Source organism: Miniopterus natalensis, chromosome 11, assembly GCF_054644295.1.
Source record: "Miniopterus natalensis isolate mMinNat1 chromosome 11, mMinNat1.hap1, whole genome shotgun sequence".
NCBI lineage: Eukaryota > Metazoa > Chordata > Mammalia > Chiroptera > Miniopteridae > Miniopterus > Miniopterus natalensis.
The window spans coordinates 73,112,671-73,131,349 of record NC_142091.1 but is presented as its reverse complement, the minus strand read 5'-3'; the positions used below and the strand labels follow the sequence as shown (position 1 = coordinate 73,131,349).

General features: G+C 53.2%; 3 protein-coding genes across 3 annotated transcripts; 1 reads left to right on the top strand and 2 right to left on the bottom strand.

Moving 5' to 3' along the window:
• Window positions 1-113: 113 nt before the first annotated feature.
• TM7SF2 (transmembrane 7 superfamily member 2) lies at window positions 114-4,842 on the bottom strand. Its single transcript, XM_087821977.1, has 10 exons — window positions 4,793-4,842; window positions 3,710-3,906; window positions 3,550-3,604; window positions 3,190-3,384; window positions 3,008-3,111; window positions 1,510-1,629; window positions 1,252-1,420; window positions 955-1,035; window positions 754-876; window positions 114-443 (listed from the first exon to the last, which is right to left on the bottom strand). Exons 2-10 carry the CDS (start codon window positions 3,890-3,892, stop codon window positions 283-285), a joined length of 1,191 nt encoding a protein of 396 aa, XP_087678103.1. The 5' UTR covers window positions 3,893-3,906; window positions 4,793-4,842; the 3' UTR covers window positions 114-282.
• VPS51 (VPS51 subunit of GARP complex) lies at window positions 4,686-13,959 on the bottom strand. The gene is made up of 10 exons (XM_016208424.2): window positions 13,709-13,959; window positions 13,123-13,252; window positions 8,508-8,654; window positions 8,209-8,428; window positions 7,387-8,104; window positions 6,822-7,037; window positions 6,391-6,609; window positions 5,856-5,977; window positions 5,676-5,763; window positions 4,686-5,069 (listed from the first exon to the last, which is right to left on the bottom strand). The coding sequence occupies exons 1-10, from the start codon at window positions 13,931-13,933 to the stop codon at window positions 4,809-4,811; spliced, it is 2,346 nt and encodes a 781-aa protein (XP_016063910.2). The 5' UTR covers window positions 13,934-13,959; the 3' UTR covers window positions 4,686-4,808.
• Window positions 13,960-18,103: 4,144 nt separating this feature from the next.
• On the top strand, window positions 18,104-18,647 carry CATSPERH (catsper channel auxiliary subunit eta). The gene is made up of 3 exons (XM_016208322.2): window positions 18,104-18,277; window positions 18,383-18,482; window positions 18,571-18,647. Exons 1-3 carry the CDS (start codon window positions 18,104-18,106, stop codon window positions 18,645-18,647), a joined length of 351 nt encoding a protein of 116 aa, XP_016063808.2.
• The last annotated feature ends 32 nt before the right edge of the window (window positions 18,648-18,679 follow it).

Sequence of the window (18,679 nt, the reverse complement as noted above, 5' to 3'; positions counted from 1 at the left end):
ATTTTTAAATTCCCCTGACCCAGAAAGGAAGAGAAGCGGCACCAAGGGTTCCAGATGTTTATCCAAGAAGTAGGAGCAACCCCTCCTCTCCCTTTTTTGGGTACTGGCTTCATTTTCTCCTTGCTCCAGACCACCTCTCTGAAGCTGTTCATCCCTGCCTTTTGGAGCTCAGGGCAGGACTGAGTGCAGGCTTTTGAGTTTTAAGTGTGCCCCAGCTCCTGCTGGTGGGTGTGCTGGCAGATGGATGGGCACTGGCCAGGACCTAGGATCGGTGGAGCCACTTCAGTAGATGTAGGGCACAATTCGGTAGGGCACACGCCGGCAGTATTCATGCCAGGCCAAGCCATACTTCTGCAGGCACTGCTGCTCGTCCCGGGCCTCACGGTGCACCAGCAGCGCAGTGAAGTAGAGGAGGTAGAAGTAGGGCAGCAGGTGGGACACCCCTGTGGGGAAGGGGGCTCTGTGACCACACAGCCAGACCCCCAGTTCACAAAGGTTTCCACACCTAATTGCTCATGGGGGCTCAGTGGCGAAAGATCCAGGGTCTGCAGCAAGGTGCCAACAGTGCTAGGCTGGCACAGAGGTCTGCCCCAGTCACACCGTGAGTCCATCTCCAGCTCCCTTACTGTTCCCTCCACTGAGGTGCACTGCTGTTCTCCATTCTACACCCAGACTGGGTATCCTGTGGTTACCATCCCATCTCTGCCCCTCACACACATGCAGCCCCACCCTGTACCAATCCAAGCCACTCACCACAGGGCAAGGACCAGGCCAGAGCCATAATGAGGTCTCCAAGGTAGTTGGGGTGGCGGACCATACCCCACCACCCAGACACTAGCAGCTGCCTCCCTGTGGCTGTAGAGATGGTCTCAAGGCCTGGGGAAAGACAGGTAGTGGGATGGGTGACCCCCAGCTACCCCACCTCACTCATGGCACCCTGGAAACCCAGCTCACCGGCCACTCTGGGATCAGAAGGATTCTTTCGGAAGGTGTTTTTCTGGGAATTGGCTCCACGGAAGATGTAGTAACCAACAGCTGGGATAAAGCATGGGCAGGCAGTCAGGGCTGAGGGCCACATCTTCTGCCTGACCCTGATCATCCCCACATAGCCCAAACCCAGTCCGCCTGGACCCCAGGAGCCAGGCCCCAGCTTTAGAGAGGGCCTGAGGCTTAGCAGCTACCTAGTGGGTGCCAGGTAAACGAATGAAAGGGGAGGGAGGATGCACCAAGCCTGCTGCCCTCCTGACTGACCATTGAGGAGGCAAATGGCCGAGGCTGTGGGTAACGCCAAGGGCTGTGGGTGGTGCAGCAGGAACTGGGCCTGCAGGCTGTAGGTGAAGGGTACCCAGGCTAGGTCCCCAAAGGCCAGCATGAAGCCAAACCCGTCGTGTGTGATATCCATGGTGGTGAGGACAGCTTCCTGCATGGAGAGGACCCAGACATGCTGGTTTAGTCCCTACAAGGTCCTCGGGCAACTTCCCCTGCCTCCCCTGCCCAGTCCAACCTCACCTCGTGCCAGAGGGCATCACCCACATAGAGTAACTGGAAGCCATTGACCAGCCACATGGCCAGGGAGGGACTCTCCCGAAATTCTGCTTCCTGCACCAGCAAGGCCAGGTTGATGAGGACCTGGGGGTTGGGGAGAGACAGGGCAGTCTGTCCCTAGCCCATCTCCACCTGGGAGGGCAGTGGCCAGCCTCTCCCTGTCTCTCTCAACTGTCAGTCACTAACTCTCCAGCTCTTTGTCACATGGATTCAGCCTCTGTACCCAGGGGCAGAGCGCCTGCAATGGACCACCTCAGAGGCGTCCCCAGCCTGTTTTCTCTTGCCTTGTCCTATAGTGTTCCCTTTGGGAGGGCAGCATAGGGAGTAAACAGATGTTTCAGGCTTGAGAGTTAAAACAGACTTGGTTCTGAATTAGCTTCCCCACTGGGGCAAGTTGCTTACCCTCTCTAAAGCCCACCTTCCCCAGCCCCATGTGGGAAATGGAGATAATTACGGACCTGCCTCATGGAGCTGCCTGAGGACTCATCGACACACATGATGAGTGTAAAGAATTAAGCAGTGTGTCTCAATAACGGTGGCTGGCAGCCAGCCTGTACTTAGCACTCCCATCTGGTAGCAGTAGGCTAGGCGCTGTCATTAGGTTACCACTTCTAATCCTCACAATAATCTTAGGAGGAAGCTCTTACTTTACCCCATTTCACACATTAGGACATAGCCTTGGAGGCTCGGATCCAGATCTGGGGCACTCGGCATTCCTCCTGCCTCCAGATGAGGGTTTCTGGAGTGGCACAAGGGACCTTTGGGAAATGCTGACCACAGTCCAGGACTGATTATAACCAAGAAACACAGTTGGCATATCAGTCAAGGACACTAGCGATGGACAGGTTGCTAAACCCAGTGGTCAGTTCTAAGATCTGCACTGCTTTGACTAGCAAGTAACATAGTATCCCTCTCTTCTCCTGAAATAGATATGCATTTGACTGCTGTATTTAAAATTGCACCTCGCCATGGCTGGGTGCTCAGTTGGTTGAAACGTCATTTAGTGTACGGAAAGGTTGTGGGTTTGATCCCCCCTTTGGGGAGCAAATGGGAGGCAACCAATCAATGTTTCTCACATCAATGTTTCTCTCCCTTCTTCTCTCTCTAAAAATCAATAGAAACATATCCTCGAGGGAGGATTTAAAAAAAATTGCACCTCTCCTCCTTCCCTGCCTTGCTTTTCTCCACAGCACTCAGCGTCCTGACATACTATATATATTTTTTGTCTGTCTTTCGCACTAGAATGTAGGCTCCATGAGGACAGATTTCTTTTTCTTTTCTGTAATTTTTAACTCTTGTATCCCAATACCTAGAGCAGTGCCTAGGACACATTAGATTCAACAAGTATTTATGGAATGAATGATTTATGTCTGTGCAATACTAGGCCTGCCCTGCCCAAGAACTGCTCACCCATCCCACCCCTCCTGCTGGCCCAAGCCCCACTTAGCCAAGCCCGGCATACCCAGCCGATGAGGCCAGGCCGAAGTTCGCAGAAATATTTGCAGTCAAAGGAACAGATGCGCGGATTGAGCTCCCGTCCCAGGAAAAAGTCGTAAACAGGATTGCCTGGAGAAGGAAGGACGATGGCGGTGCAAGCCAGCACCCCATCCACCGCCAACCCTACCCTACTGGAACCCCTCTCACCTGAGTTCCCCCCAGGTGCCAGGGCGGAGGCAGGGGCCAGTAGAGCCTTCAGGTACAGAAGGAGGCTGAAGATGAAGGCGGTGAGGGTGGCCACAAACGCCAAGGGCAGGAGCATTTCCGTGAGCATTCCCAGGGGCAGCCCAACTGACACTCCCAGGCCCACCAACAGGGCTGTCAGCACCAGGGCCTGGAAGCCTGAACCCCCAGCATAGGGTGAGTCCTGGGGACTGTGCCCTTTCACCTCCACCCCCACCCCCACACACGCACACGCACGCGCGCGCCAGGTGGTCACAGACCCCGCTAGACCTGAGGCTCCACCCCACCCGTGCAACTCCCGCGAAAGGGCCCAGTCCCAGGCACCGTTAATGGGGTAGCGCAGGCGACTCTTGTCCTTCAATTCCTGGCCCTCAGCCATCTGCAGGCACAAAGGGGGCTCTGATGAGGGCTGAGGGTGCCTTTCTTCTCACCGAGCCCTACCCTCCTCTCTCCTCCCCCGCGCGTCCGAGAGCCGAGTCCACACCTTGCGCGCCGGCAGTAGGTAGAAGGCCGCCTGCAGGCCGAGCCAGGTGAGCCACAGCAGCAGCGCCCCGGGGCTCCAGAGCGCCTCGAGTCCCGGCAGGTACGGGGGGAGGCCCAGGAGGCGCGCCGGCCCGGAGCGAGCCACCAAGAGCAGGTGGAACATGGTGGCAGGGAGCAGCAGCATCAGCGCCGCAGCGCCTGGCGAAGGGAGCGATCGTGTCGGGCGTCCGCGCCCCAACTCTCCCCCGACCCCCACAGGCGCCCGGTCGTCTCCAGGGCCCCCTCAACATTCCCATCGTCCTGTTCCATATCCTGTCCTCAGCCTTCAGCTCCTTTCCCTAACTTCCATTTTGGTCCCCGCTTCCAGGCTCCCTCAAAGACCCTCCTCCTGCTCCCCGGACTCTGTCCAGTCCTCCACTCCACAAATCCCCCGCTCTGTAGCCCCCAGAACTGGATCCTCCTCAGCTCCTTCTCCGCACTCTCAAACCCCCAGATCTCTCTGCCTCCGGACATCCCTCAGAGCCTTCAGATCTTGCCGTATCCCTGGTCGTAGCTCAGCCCCTCCAGTTTTTCCTAGAGGAGCTTCTGGCCCCAGGTTCCCCCTTTTCTGCCCCATTACCCAGGGGTCCTCCGAATTCCAGCGGGGCCCGGGAGCCCTGAGGGGCCATGGTCTCCGCTCCGCCGGGAGGTGGGGCTCACAAAAATCCGTCAAGGAAACACACCCCACCCCATCCCCCAGGAGATGCGCTTGGTGACGAAAGGAATGCAGGCCCGCAGCGCCCGCACCTGTCTGGGTGAGCTAGACACCGAAAGCGCTGGTCCCTAGGTCTTTAAATGGATCCGCCCCCGGTCCATGGGCCCAGCAGATCAGCCAATCGGCTCTGGGGGCGTGCCTGACGCGAGCACCTCGGAGGCCGAGTCTTAAGCCTCAGCCTCACAACCCCACCCCCTCGAGTCCCGCCCCTACAAGCGAGAGGGAGGAGACAGCACATATTTATTAGGCCGGACTAGAGGCCAAAGTGGAAGAGCCTCGCGGGCAGGAGGCCAGGGGATGAGAGGGTTGGGGAGGCTGGCATGCCCGTACATGACAATGGCTGGGCCTAGCCTCGCTCGCAGATGACCTCAACGACACTGGGTTCCATGGGCACTGGATCCGGGCATCGCAGGGCAGCTGAGGCCACCACTTCGTCCAGCAGGAGGTGCACAAGCTCTTCGTCGGCCACGAAGCGCCACAGGTAGAGCTGCAGGAAGTGGCAATCCACCTGCACCTGCTGCAGCCCAAAGCGCCCAAAGGTGCGCAGCCGCACACACTCCAGCAGCGTCTTCAGGCTGATCTTGATGATGCCGGTCAGCACCGACACCTGTAGGAAGAGACACAAGGATGCAGCTCCACGACAGCAGGTGTTGGGGAAGTGCACCCACATTCTGGGCAGGGGCCAGGGAGACAGTAACATGCCAGTAGCTGTGATGGCTGGAAAGCCCCAGGGAATGAGGGAGGGAGGGATACAAGATTAGCCCCATGATTGGAGGGCAACAGACAGGGAACCCCCAGCAATCATAGGCAGAGATGGGGTCAGCACTGACGGGGGTGGGAGGGGTGGGGGTGGGGCCTTACTGAGTTAGAGGGAGAAGAACACCAGGTCCTTGATCATGGGATGGGCTGGGGCAGAGACCATGATGTGAATAGAAATCTTTGGGGAGGACCCAGGACTAATGTGGGGACTAGTTCAAGGGCCAAAGAGGCATACAAGATCAGCATCCACACCCAGGCTAGGAGCACAACAAAGTCAGGGCAGAGGGCCATGGGATGCTGATGGTGGGGCTCTGGATGACCATTCACTCCCAGAAACACCCCTCAGAGATAGACTGGGGGAACAGAGTTCTAGGGCTCCCAGAGCCAGTGTGGAGCTGCTTCAGCCAACCTTCCCCAGTGCCCCTGGAAGGTGGGGTCACTGGGGACTTCAAACCTTGTTGAACTCAACAGGACTGAACACATCAATACGTTCAGAGAACAGCTTCTGGATGTTGCTCAAAAGGTTGGTATCCATTGGGGCACTGGATGGGGGGAGGGGGAACAAGCATTCAGAACCCACCCTGCACCTGTTATCCTTCCTCCATTCCCCCAGGGGCTACCCTGACCCGCAGACCTGGGTGTATAGCTGGGTGCATAGCGGCCCTGCTGCCGAGAGCTGCTGTACACGGAGAAGGTCCTCTTGCTGGAGTCACTGCTCTGGGCCTTGCGAACACCCTCTTCGTACAGGAGCCCCACCTGGTGGTAGAAGGAGACACTACAAGGAGGCCGGAGCACAGGGGACCTCCAGCTCACCAGGTGCGCTGGGCAGGGGCCAAGGATACCCTAAGTTACACACTCATTTGCTAAAAGTCATGTTTGTTACAAGAATCACAGGCAGTCCAGGCTTGGTATGAAATTGGCACCAAGTCACTATTTAGTGCAGTAGGGCAAAGGTGGGACATAAAGAGTTGATACTGAGGCCCTTAATTTCTGGGTGACTCGGGACCTCTCCTTCCTCACAGACGAAATGGGGGTGATAATGCCACAATCTGGGGCTGAGGAGGAATGAGGCCATGGATGGAGGCACTGCCTGGCCCCTGCAGTCTTGATCCTCAGAGGGTTGTTTCCCCAGTACCCCCAGTCTGCACCAGGGTTCCCGGAGCCAGCACCTGCACATCAATAGCCGTTGTGTCTTCTACCACCCGCTTCATGACAGCACGCACGTTCCGGGGCTCCAGGGTACTGAGCCAGTCCCGTGTCTCCACGCTCTTACGCAGCATCTGCGATATGACCAGGCCCTGCACCTTCACATAGTGGGTTAGCAGCCGTCGTGCTGTCTCCCTGGCCTCTGCACACAGCGTGCTCACGGGTGTCACTGGAGACTGGTCCTGAGCCAGGGATGCAGAGGACAGAAAAGCAGTGGGTACTGGGGGAAGCTCAGGGGCCACTGCCAACCAAGAGCTGGGCACAGGCTTGTCAAGGGGGAGGCTGGGTTGGGCACAGGCACCTGGCCTGGGTCTGACTATGAGGGCACTACCTAGCCTCCTGCATTCCCAACACCACCATCCATCCCCTATCCTGCTATGAGCTGGCAGTTCACCTGCACCAGAAACTGTTCATCAGTGAGGGTGAGAATGTAGGAGATGGTGGCCGTCTCATAGTCCAGGCAGAGGCGGGAGAGGAGCAGGAGGAGGGCAGGTGGTGTGGCACCCCCTTTCTCCCCAGGGCTGTCACAGAAGCTCTGAGCAGTCTGGCACATGGACCGGATGAAACCCACGATGAGGCCCTCACGAACGCCCTGGCTGCAGAACTCGCCCTGTGAGGAGGAAGGGCACTGATATACAGCAGGTCCCCTCTTCCAGGCAGGGGCTGCTAGTGACCCTCTGCCGGGACCCTAATTGCCCTGGTGCTTCACCAAGGGGCAGCTTTATCCAGCATTCCAGTACCCCAGAGCAGCTACTCTGCTCAGGGAAGGGACCAGCACTGGGGAACCTCTTGTAGATGCCCTCCCCACCCTCCAGGCTGTGCCAGTCTTTCTCATGACAGCCTGAAACCACATCCAGAGTGCCTTGGGGCAAGGACTGTGTGCCCTGGTAGCTACCAATCTGCAGAATAAATAAAAGAATACCCAGAAAAAGAAAAAAAAGCCCAGAGGCAGGCCATACCCGGAAGTAGGGCTTGTTGGAGAAAGAGACTTCCTTGGCGGTGAAGAGGTGTACAGCAGCCAGCGAGGCCTTGATGTGGCTCAGGATGGAGCTGGCCACATTGGCCAGCAACTCGGCCAGGCCAGGGCCTTCCTTCCCAGCCAGGCGAGGTGCAGCCAGTGCCTGCCGCACATCGGTCAGGCAGCCCAGGAAGGCTGCCCGCAGGCCCTGCAAGTGGTGGCCCAAGCGCTCCCGGGCCACTCGCTCCACGATCTCCGTGGCAGCCTCGGCCAGCCCAGCAGCAGCAAGCAGGGGCCCAGGGGCCCGCAGGCGCCGGTGGAAGCGGTCCAGTGCCCGCACCAGCAGTGAGTTGTCACTGCCACCCTGCTCCTGTGCCAGCCGCCTCTCCACCAGTGCAAAGTAGCGGCCGCCCAGCTCCCCGGCAAAGGCTGCCAGCTTCTCGGCGCCTGCCGGGCCCTGGGCTGCAAACAGCTCCTGGTAGGCTGTGGCCACCTGGCAGAGGCCACCCACAAAACCACTGCCTCCATGGTCGGTGAATTCTAACACATCAGGGGCTGGAGGAGAGGGCCCCAGCTCTGCCTCCAGGCTTCTCAGCTCTTCCTCCAGCCGCCCTCGGGCATGTGCCAGGAACTCCTCACACAGCTCCTCCGCAGGCTCACCCAAGGCCAGCAGCAGCTCCACGCACTCCGCCTGCTCAGGAGCGCCAGAGCTGCCCTCCCTGCCGGGAGGAAGATGGCAGAGAAGAGCAGGAAGACAGAATTTGGGGTGAGGCTGGGGGAGACTGGAAAGCACAGGGGTAGGATGAGGGCCCAGAGGCCACACCTGAAGCGCTGCCGTAGCTGCTGGGCCAGGCGAGCTGTGATGACCTGGCAGTCATCCTGGATGGCACGGAATGAGGGGAGGTGCTGGTACTGCTGAAGCACGGCCCGTGCGCGGCCCTGGTAGCGCACCGCCTGCCCATAGGCGCCCAGCTCCACACACTTGGTGAGACGCGAGGGCAGCTCGAAGAGGAACTGCAGCTTCCGCAGCAGAGCATGGACCCCTGGGGGGTGAGGGCGGTGGTGTTAGCCCCAAAGCCCTGAGGGTGGCCAACTTGAGCACCTTTTCTGGGGCAGGCCCACCTGCCAGCTTGGTGATGCGCTCGTGGCGGTCCTGCAGGGTGGAGCTGATGCGCGCACTGAAGTCCGTGATCACAGCCATGTTGGTGGCCAGCCGGTCCATCTCATCCTCCATCTTCCGGAAATCGTTCTTCATCTTGCGAATGGTGTCTGGGAGAGTGAAGGGACAGGAGAGGGAAGAGGAGATGGAGGGGGCACGTGACAGGAGCAGCACTCAGCCTGAGAACAGGTACAGGTGCTCACACGTGCCCCCTTCCCAACGTCCTGACCCACTGCCTCAGGGCTGCATTGATGCTTAGGCGTGATGCCGGCTGCAGTGGTGCTGGTCACAGTAAATGGGGGTGGGGGAGTTATGTCAGTGCAGCAGGTGTTTTCTGAGCACCCCTTGTGTGCCCCTAGCCCTGGTGCAGTGGGAAGGCAGCTCATGGAACCACAGTCCCTGCCCTAAGAAGATGCCCAGACCCAAAGGAGGGCACAGGGCACTTGGCAGAGACCTTTCTGCTCATTCCCAAGGGCATCCTCTGTGCCCAGTGCACTGAGTGGCACCTGGGAGACAATAAATACTTTTTCACCTTGTCTCCTTCACAGACTTCCCAAACCCTTTCACCCCGCCTTCCAGAACACCATCAGTCTTCTCTGAGGGGGCCTTTCTCCTTTGTACAACAGAAAACTGCCCACGGAGGCTCTTCTTCCTTTCACACCCAGGGACCTCTGGAGCTGGCCCCTTGACTCTTCCACAGGGGTTCTGCTCCTCCTCTCTTCAAGACCTCAGCTTCTTTGAAGACGATGCCATCAAACTATACCCCTCCTGTTGCTGTCCCTGCTGTCCTCTCTGCCATGCCTCTCAGTTCCTGATCACTGTCACCTCTTTGTGGACATAACACCCCTGAAGATGAGCCTGGAGACATCCTTAACTCTCTGTTCTCTTTCTCAATTCCATCCATTCTTGCCTCTGCCTCATCTGTGCCACCCTCCCCTTGTCCTCAGCAAGAACTGCTCCACTAAAATCTCGGCTTCAAGCCTCCCTTTTCTGTAATTCCTATCACCCGCCCTTTCTAGCCACCCTAACAATCCTTTGGCCTCCTCAGGAGTCCAGACCCATTGACTAGCACTTTGTCAGTATTCATTACACCCCTCATGCCCGCACTTCCCTCCCCATTCCTCTTAGAGTCTGTGGCCCTCTGCCAGCATCATCCACACATTTGCAAGTCCCCTTGCTTCTCATGCCCCCTCCCTCCATTACTTGTTACTGAAACCCTACTACAGGTTAAGCCCAACCCCATGCACCCAAGCAGCTAAAACTGGGCCACAAAATCACACCACTGGCCTCCCTTTAAATTTATGACTTCAGGTCCCAAAGTGGCACTCCACAGTGCCTACCCATCCTTCTAAACCTTTTGCTTTCCCATTTTTCAAAATAACATTTTCTCTTCAGTCCTTAAAACTCCAATACATGCCACCAACTCTCAACTGGTGTCCTTCACAGAGAAAATACCAGCAAACATCAACTCCCTCCGAATCTACAAAGTGGACAGATCTGTGCCTTCTGCTCTCCCTCTCCCTGAGGGGTCTCATCCAGTCCCATGGCTGGTGACTTGGACATTCCAGAGCCCTGCCTAACAACCTACTTAACACTGTGATATGGATGGCAAACTGGCAGCTCATATCCAAAATGGAATTCTTGACTTTCCCCAAACCTTTTCTGCTGCTAATCTTTTCCATCTTGGCTCCTGGCCATTTCTGGAGTCATCTTTGATTCCTATCTTTCCGTCACCCCACATTCAGTCTGTCCCCAAGTTGTGTAAGGTCCACCTTCAACATAGTCCTTCCAAGCCACCATAATCTCTAGCCAAATACTGCCAACTAATTTCCCTAATCCATCCCTGAACTTGGCATCAATGTTTATAAAGACAGTCAGGAGGGTGAAGCAGGCATATTCTACTGCAGGAGACTTTAGTGCTCTTCTATCATCCGACTATGCCAGATCAAGGGGACAAAAGTCAACGAGCCTGGTCGGCGTGGCTCAGTGGTTGAGCGTTGACCTAGGAACCAGTAGGTCATGGTTCGATTCCCAGCACATGCCTGGGTTTCCTGCCTATCCCCAGTAGGAGGCGTGCAGCAGGCAGCCGATCAATGACTCTCTCATCATTGATGGTTCTCTCTTTCTCTCCCTCTCCCTTCCTCTTTCTGAAATCAATAAAAATTTTAAAAATATATTAATAAAATTGTTTGACCGAAACCATGAGCTAAATCAAAACATAAACTTAAAGAACTGTAAGTCATATCATACAGGGTGACTTTTCCTTAGTATGAGAAGAATTCTTATGAATCATTATGAAAAAGAAGAGCTCTATAGAAAAACAGGCAAAGGACATGAACAGGCAGCTCACAGACAAGGATATCAAATAGCTCTTTAAAATACAAAAAGATGCTCAAACTTACAAGAGAAATTAAACTACACAGATACCACTTTTTGTGTATTGGACTGTCAAAGATTGAAAATTTTGACAACAGTGTTGGCCACGGTGTATGGACAGAGGTATTCTCTTATTTGCTGGTGGTTGTGCAAACAGATATTTATGGGGAGGAATCTGGCAATATTAACTGCAGTCACTCATGAGCCTTCGCACACCCACGCCTGGCTGTGTGTGGCTCCTGGACTACAGGAACATTCTGTAAACAGGCTTGGGACAGCAGCCCATTTTTCCACTGTTGTTATAGTGGTCCATGCCATCAGCAAGTTGCCTGAACTGCTGCAATTGCCTCCTAATGAGTGTCTCTGCCACCCTTGCCTCCCTCAAGGCCATTCTCAACTACATGGACAGAGGGGTCCTTTTAAGACAATAGGTGACCCATTTTTCTCATTTCATTTCACTCAAGAGTAAAGAGCAGGATCCTTACAACCACTTACAAGTCCCTACATAATCTGGCCCCCACCAACCCTGTACCCTAGTCACCTACCACTCTCCTCTCTAAACTATCTGCTGCATTCAAAATACACAGGATGCGCTCCATCTTTAAAACCTTTGTCCCTCCCCCTCCCCCACTCCTGGGGCTGACTTTTCTCAGCAAGTCCCTGCTCAAATGACACCACCTCTGAGGGGCCTTCTCACACTTACCCTGGCTAAAAAGTGGATACCCTTCCCACATTCCTCTTTTCCTCTTACTCTATTTTTTCTTAGAGCACTTACTAGCACTTTTATTTGTGCATTCATTTATTGTCCTTTCTCCCCAGCTAGAATGCAGGCTCCAGGCAGGAGCTCCATCCAGCTGGTTTGTTGCTATATCCCCAATGTGCAGAATGGCCCTTGGCAGAGAGAGAGAGACAGAGAGAGAGAGGGAGATGGAGAGGGACTGATTCAATGAATATTTCTTGAATGAATATAAGAATTTATAGTCTTTATAGACTTAGAGCCCCTGACTCTAACACTTACTTTATAATTTTCTCCCTCTTTCTTAGGAAAAAGATAAAATAACAAACCATCCCTATTAAGCAAGAGCTAAGTGTCAAAATATTATACATAGTCTAACAAATTTAAAAAAGTAATGTTTGCAAAATTCCTATGAGAAATTTCTCAGCAGAATCTATGATTTCTTGCTGATTGATTCTGGTATTAACAAACAGAGAGTCACCTACTCATTGAACCTTCTTCAAATCATATAAAAGAACAATGTCTTACTACATCAACCATTACAATACTAGCAGAGTGAGACATCAGAATGCACCCCACAAAGGCTCACAGAATATTCCCATGGGCTGTCGGGATCTTCCTCCAGGACAAAGTGCACTTGGGTCCAAAATTATGACAAAAGTCTGAGTAACGCATTTCACCAACAAAAGACAGAAGATAGTGTGAAAGATGGCTGAACACTGTCTAGCACGGTCTTGAAGAGAAAATAAAGGGGAAAGAAGGAAAAATACCCTTTACATGATCTTTGTGCCTCCTCTTAAAAAAAAAAAAAAAATTACTGATTTTAAAGAGAAAGAAAGGGAGAGGGGGAGAGAGAAACATCAATGATGAGAGAATCATTGATCGGCTGACTCCTGCATGCACTCTACTGGGGATCGAGCCCACATGTGCCCTGACTGGGAATGGAACCAGTGACCTCTTGGTGCATGGGACGACGCTCAATCCACTGAGCCACACTAGCCAAGCTGCCACTCTTTTTTAAAAATGTTTTTTTAAAATTGATTTTAGAAAAAGAAGAAGGGAGGGAGGGAGCATCAGAGGGAGGCGAGGAGAGAAAGAGAAAGAAACCTCGATTTGTTGTTCCACCTATTTTATACATTCATTGATTCTTGTATATGCCCTCACCGGGGATCAAACCCACAACTTTGGCATATGAGGAAGATGCTCTAACCAATTGAGCTATCCAGCTAAGGCATCTTAGTGTCTCTTAATGTCATACATTTTCTGTTTATTTGCTTAATTAAAGAGAAAGGAAACTATTACCTCTATAATCATCTGACCTCAAAAGCTCTGACAGAGAGTGGATTAATATCAGGGCAGGAGTGGAATTTGGGTCTCATCCTTCTAAATCCCTGGCTAGTTTTATCAACACAGGGGAGGCACTGGGGGAGGTGGGACTGTGAGGGGTGTGTCCCAGTGGGAATCACCTGTGGCTGAAATGAACTTGTTGTAGTTCTCATAAACCAGGGTCTGCATGTCGCTGTCTAGAGCCCGGATCTGCCGCACCATGTCCGTCTCACTGTCCATCAGCTGAGCCAGGGGACACTCTCTACGCAGCTGGAAGAAATCGAGTGTTCAGTGTTCGGGTCAAAGGATATTCATATCCCCAAGTCTTGCCGGAGGCTTTTGGTACAGGAAAAGCCCTTTCCCACCTCTGTCAGGAATCCCCAAATGGAGTCTATAAGTCGCATAGCTTAGGAGTTACTAGGTTTGGGGAGCCATATTTGTCAGCCTTTTAAATCCTCAGACTCAGCCAAGGCCCAGTCCCGCGCCTGTCAGCGACCGGGCCACGCCCCCTACCCCGGGCCTATCAAAACATCAGACCTCAATTCCGCACCATCAGACACGTCCAAACCTGCCCACGCCCCCTTGGACTTCAGCTTTGTCCCAACTGCCTGGCCGAGGGTCGTCTTCCTCTTTTGAACCCCTGCTTCCTTCACCCCCATTACAGACGTGGATGCACGTTCTGGGGGTGCAATATATCGGGGGCCTGATTTCCCCACATACACTTACCTTGTCCAGATACACTTCCGGGTCGAAGTGCGCCCCGTTGAGATCTGTCGGGTCTAGGGGGTCGGACCCCGCGGCGCGTCCCGTCGCCTCCCCCTCCGAGAGGCCGTAGTAAAGCTTCAGCATTCCGTGCGCCTTCCTCCGACGCTCCGGAGCCTCCGCCTCGAGCCCCTCCGGGGAGTCCCCAAGTCCAGACCCCGGGCCGGGCCCAGCGGCTGCCGCCGCCATCGCTCCAACTGCAGCCCACCGGCGTGAGGCTAGGAAGCTGGCTGGAAAGAGGCACTTCCGGGAACCATAAAGTTGTTGTTGCAACGAGGCGGTCCCATAGGTGAAACGATCCCCCGCCGCCCTGGGTCCTTCGAAAGTAGAGTTCCCCCGCACCTTTCCTCCCCGAGCGAAGAGGTTCCGAGAGAGCCCTTGGGTCCCCCAACTTCTCAGGCGGAGGGATGCTGTGGAATTAATGGCGTTGCTGCCGTTCCGGAGGGAAGGCAGGTGCCGGCTCCCAGCCCCGCTCCCCTGCGCCCCGCAGGCAAGGCCGCGCGCTCTGTAGAGCCAGAGAGCTTGTGCCTGGCATCCTGCCACTGCCCAGTTACCTGGGCAGCGGCTCAGTTGCCACCCCAATTCCTAAAATTGGGGTACATCAGAGGGGAGCTGCGAGAACTAAGTGCACACACGTTGCGCCGCCCGGAGCCTCTAGCGCAGCCTCCGGAAGCCTGGTTCTCCGACGTGCACCTGTGGCGCGTTTTAAGACGGGTTCCCGCAGACTTAGATTCCGGTGCAATTAAATATACCGTCTTTATAAGACAGACTTGGCAGATCTTAAGTGACTGATAGGATGTGCTGAGTGAGGAGTTGAGTGGAGTTCTGAGGATAATTCTCAGGTTTCTGATTTGGGCAAAGGTGCAGCCCTTCATCAAGATCAAGAGCTCAAGAGGACAGGGAATGGCTTGGCGTTTAGATGGAGACATGAATTTGCATGGAGGAAAGAACTTAACCTGGTCCTTGAAACATTACTTATGATGGGCTGGGAGGCAGAGTGCAGTGGTAAAATGGAAACAACCTTGTTTATTCTTTGGCAGGGTTACTGCCGTTCAAACACATCTCACCACCTGTTTTCATGTCGCCTGTGAACTAAAAATGTTGTGGTTTTATATATTTTAAATGGTTGAAAAATAAGAATGGCATTTCATGACACATGAAAATTATACAAAATTCATATATCATAGAGTAGATCTTAAAAGTTCTCATCGCAAGAAAAATACTGTAACTATGTTGACAGATGTTAACTACTTACTGTGGTGATAATTTCCAAATATATACAAATATTGAATCATGTACACCTGAAACTAATGTTATATGTCAATTATATCTTCATTTAAAAATTATTTTCAGCCCCAACGGCGTGGCTCAGCAGTTGAGCATCGACCTATGACGCAGGAGATTGAGGTTCGATTCCTGGTCAGGGCACATGCCTGGGTTGTGGGCTCGATCCCCAGTAGGGGGCGTCCAGGAGGCAGCCGATCAATGACTCTCTCATCATTGATGTTTCTCTCTCTCCCTCCTCCCTCTCCCTCCCTCTCCCTGAAATCAATATATATTTTAAAAATTTAAAATTTTCATACAATCATATGAAATTGTGTCTATAGTTTTTTTAAAACACAGTCATGCCCATTTGCTTTCTCTCAGCAACAGTGGAGCTGAGTAGTTGAAACAGAGACCATATGACTGGAAAAACCTAAACCATTATCTGATCCTTTACAGAAAAAGTTTGCTGATCCCTGAATCCATGGGATGTTCAGAGGCTGTTTAAAAAATACCTATATCCCTAGCTGGTTTGACTCAGTGGTTAGAGCATCAGCTTATGGACTGAAGGGTTCCAGGTTCGATTCCAGTCAAGGGCAAGTACCTTGGTTGCAGGCTCCATCCCCGGCCCTAGTCAGGGCCCGTGCAGGAGGCAACCAATATGTCTTTCTCACATCGATGCCTGTCTGTCTCTCTGTTTCCCTCCCTTCCACTCTCTCTAAAAAGCAATGGAAAAAATATCCTCGAGTGAGGATTTAAAAAACAAACACAAAAAACCATATGGCCTGGCTGGCGTGGCTCAGCAGTTGAGCATCAACCTGTGATCCAGGAGGTCATGGTTCGATTCCCAGTCAGGGCACATGCCCAGGTTGCAGGCTTGATCCCCAGTAGGGGGCGTGCAGGAGGCAGCCGATCAATGACTCTCATCATTGATGTTTCTCTCCCTCTCTCCCTCTCTCTGAAATCAATAAAAACATACTTAAAAAAAAAATACATTGGAAGGCCCTCGCCATTTTGGCTCAGTGGTTAGCACATTGGCCCTCAGACTGAAGGGTTCAGGGTTAGATTCTGGCCAAGGGCATGTACCTTGGTTGCAGGCTCGATCCCCTGCCCAGCATGTGTCTCACATAGGTTTCTCTCTCTCTCGCCCTTCTGCTCTCTCTGGAAAGCAATGGAAAAAATATCCTCAGGTGAGGGAGGGTTAAAGAAAATATCCAACTCTTCATGTATTACCGCCTTACTGAGGGGCAATCCCCTCACTAAGTTAATACACCTTAGTTACATGTTCACTTGATATCTAGATATCATGTTTTTAACTTTGAGAATTTTACTTTGATAATGCATGATTTTTAAATGTTTTAAAAATACTTTTATTTATTGATTTGAGAAGTATCGGTGTGTTGTTCCACATATTTATGCATCACTGGTTGGTTCTTGTATGTGCCTGACTGGGGATCAAACCTACAACCTTGGTGCATCAGGACAACACTCTAATCAACTAAGCTACTTGGCCAGGGTCTTAAAAATGTTTTTTTAAGTCATGCATGTGTATGAGCATGTAGGTGTATGGTTACATCAAGGACCCAAAAGATGCCCACTCACCAAACTGTTGAAGGGGCTACCTCTATGGGGGTGAGGGCAGAGGAAGACTGTTACATTTTCCTCTGTATGCTTGTGTAGCCTGCAAATATTGTATAAGAACATATTCATACAGCCCTGGCTGGTGTGGCTCAATTGGTAGTGTTGGGCCATGCACTGAGGGGTTGCTGGCTCAATCCCCAGTAGGGGGCGTGCAGGAGGCAGCCAATCGATGTTTCTCTCCCTTCCTCTCTCTCAAATCCATAAAAACATATATATATTTTTAAATGGCATTAAGCTTGGATCCCTGACGTATAGATGTTTATTTGTATTCAAATGAGAACTAAGGTGCAAACAATTGTCTCAATAGTGGGACCATGGCTGGGCATTGGGGATATCACCCCTTTAATGTGTTAGGATGGGGGTCTCAGGGGCTGTTGTGATTAATGACACTGGGCAGCAAGCATGGATGGTGAGGTCAGGCTCGAACCCTACAGCTTCGAGGCAGAAGGCTTTGGGCCTTGGCCTGACCTAGGACCTAACTTCCAGGGCAGACAATTAAGCAGAAGGCAATGGGGGTGGCCAAGTTCAACATCAAGTCCTCCCTCCAAGTTGCTGGGAGCTCACATGCCCCTCCATGCCATTTCTGGCCATTTTCCTGGTGTATTTTGTTGACAGTACTTCAGTACTGACTCCCTCGCTCATCAGCTGTGAAAGCTTGAGTTGACAATCCCTCTCTGTACCCCAGATTCATGTAAGATAGGATATATGCCACTAGTCCCAGCTTTCTCATGGGACTCGGGATGACAGATGATGGGTGTGAAAATGCTCTGGGCGCCGGAAGTGGCAGAGGGGGAAGCTGGTCAGCATTAGGTCCTTGAAGAACATCTAGGGAGAAGACTGAAAAGCCAGTTGCTCTCAGGGCCACACCTAAGGAGGGCATAGGGAAGGTCCCAGGACGGCTGTAGGAAATGTTGTCCCTTCCGTTCCCTAGTTCCTCTCCATGAGATGTTGAAGCAAATACCTGGAGGTTGTGAACCCAGGCCTCCCTTCACCTGGGGAATGCCCTCCAGCTACACATCAGAGCCCTAATCTCTCATCAGCCTAAGACTTGCTGTGGACCTGGGAGCACAGCCTGGGACTTGCCCCCCCTTCCTGAGCCACAGTTCATGTGTAGTGTGCCCACACTAACTCCTCAGTGGCACTGTTGAGAGGACTCAGTGGGAAGACACGTGCAAGAGTGCAAAATGTACAGGTGGGATGACGGGGGGACGCTGTCCCTTCAGCACAATGGGACCCCACTGATCTGTACCTTTAGCCCACCACCCCTCCACGATTCAGAACTCCCCTGGCCACCCATGAAACACTCCTGTACTGGATGGAACCAGTCTGTGTTCTAGAATCATCTCCCCTCAAATGTCCTGGTTCTAGAATCCCACTGCTATTCCAGACTGCATTCTAGAAGCGGAGGGGTCAGCTGCTCAAGCTCTGCTGACCTGAGTCTGTGCTGCTGCCAGGATGCGGTGGCGGGACCGTATCGCGGTGCTCTTCTTTCCAGAAGGCCTGGTGCTCACCGTGGCTGCACTGTTGCTCTTTTTTATGCACCTGAGTGTCTTCATCAGCGACGTGTACAACTTCTGCATCACCCACTACTACGACCGCATGAGCTTCCACTACACAATTGTCCTGATGGTACGCCAGGGCAGGGGCTCAAGGACTGGCTGGGGGAGGCCCTGGGGCTGATGGAAACCCCACTGTTGTGTCAGGGGCCACTCTCCCACTGGATGGGGCCTACAGTTCTCCCAGGTGATCAGCATCTGCTGGGCAGCCATGGGGTCACTCTACGCTGAGGTGACAGAGGACAAGTTTTTTCGGTGCTTTGCCCTGACCATCCTGAGTGAGTGGGGGAATGGGGAACTTTGGAACCCTGAGAGATGACAGGGAAGGGGTAGGGAAGGCTGATGGGGGCTCTCTCCTCTGCTCAGTGCTCAACGGAGCCATGTTCTTCAACCGCCTGTCCCTGGAGTTTTTGGCCATCCAGTACCGGGAGGAGAACCACTGAGGCTAGGGATTGGGCTGAGAAGGGGGAAGGAA

Bases quoted from the DNA above. Each gene is read 5' to 3' on its own strand.
- CATSPERH (XM_016208322.2), top strand. From the start codon at position 18,104: ATGCGGTGGCGGGACCGTATCGCGGTGCTCTTCTTTCCAGAAGGCCTG. The intron at 18,278-18,382 runs GTACGCCAGGGC...TGGGGCCTACAG, and splicing joins ACTACACAATTGTCCTGATG to TTCTCCCAGGTGATCAGCAT. The intron at 18,483-18,570 runs GTGAGTGGGGGA...TCCTCTGCTCAG, and splicing joins CTTTGCCCTGACCATCCTGA to TGCTCAACGGAGCCATGTTC.
- VPS51 (XM_016208424.2), bottom strand. From the start codon at position 13,933: ATGGCGGCGGCAGCCGCTGGGCCCGGCCCGGGGTCTGGACTTGGGGAC. The intron at 8,655-13,122 runs GTGATTCCCACT...TCACTCTCCCAG, and splicing joins CAAGTTCATTTCAGCCACAG to ACACCATTCGCAAGATGAAG. The intron at 5,764-5,855 runs GTCTGCGGGTCA...CCCCCCATCCAG, and splicing joins GCACCCAGCTATACACCCAG to TGCCCCAATGGATACCAACC.
- TM7SF2 (XM_087821977.1), bottom strand. From the start codon at position 3,892: ATGCTGCTGCTCCCTGCCACCATGTTCCACCTGCTCTTGGTGGCTCGC. The intron at 3,112-3,189 runs GTGAGAGGGGTT...TTCCTTCTCCAG, and splicing joins GGCACCTGGGGGGAACTCAG to GCAATCCTGTTTACGACTTT. The intron at 1,036-1,251 runs GTCAGTCAGGAG...GCTTTATCCCAG, and splicing joins GGCCATTTGCCTCCTCAATG to CTGTTGGTTACTACATCTTC.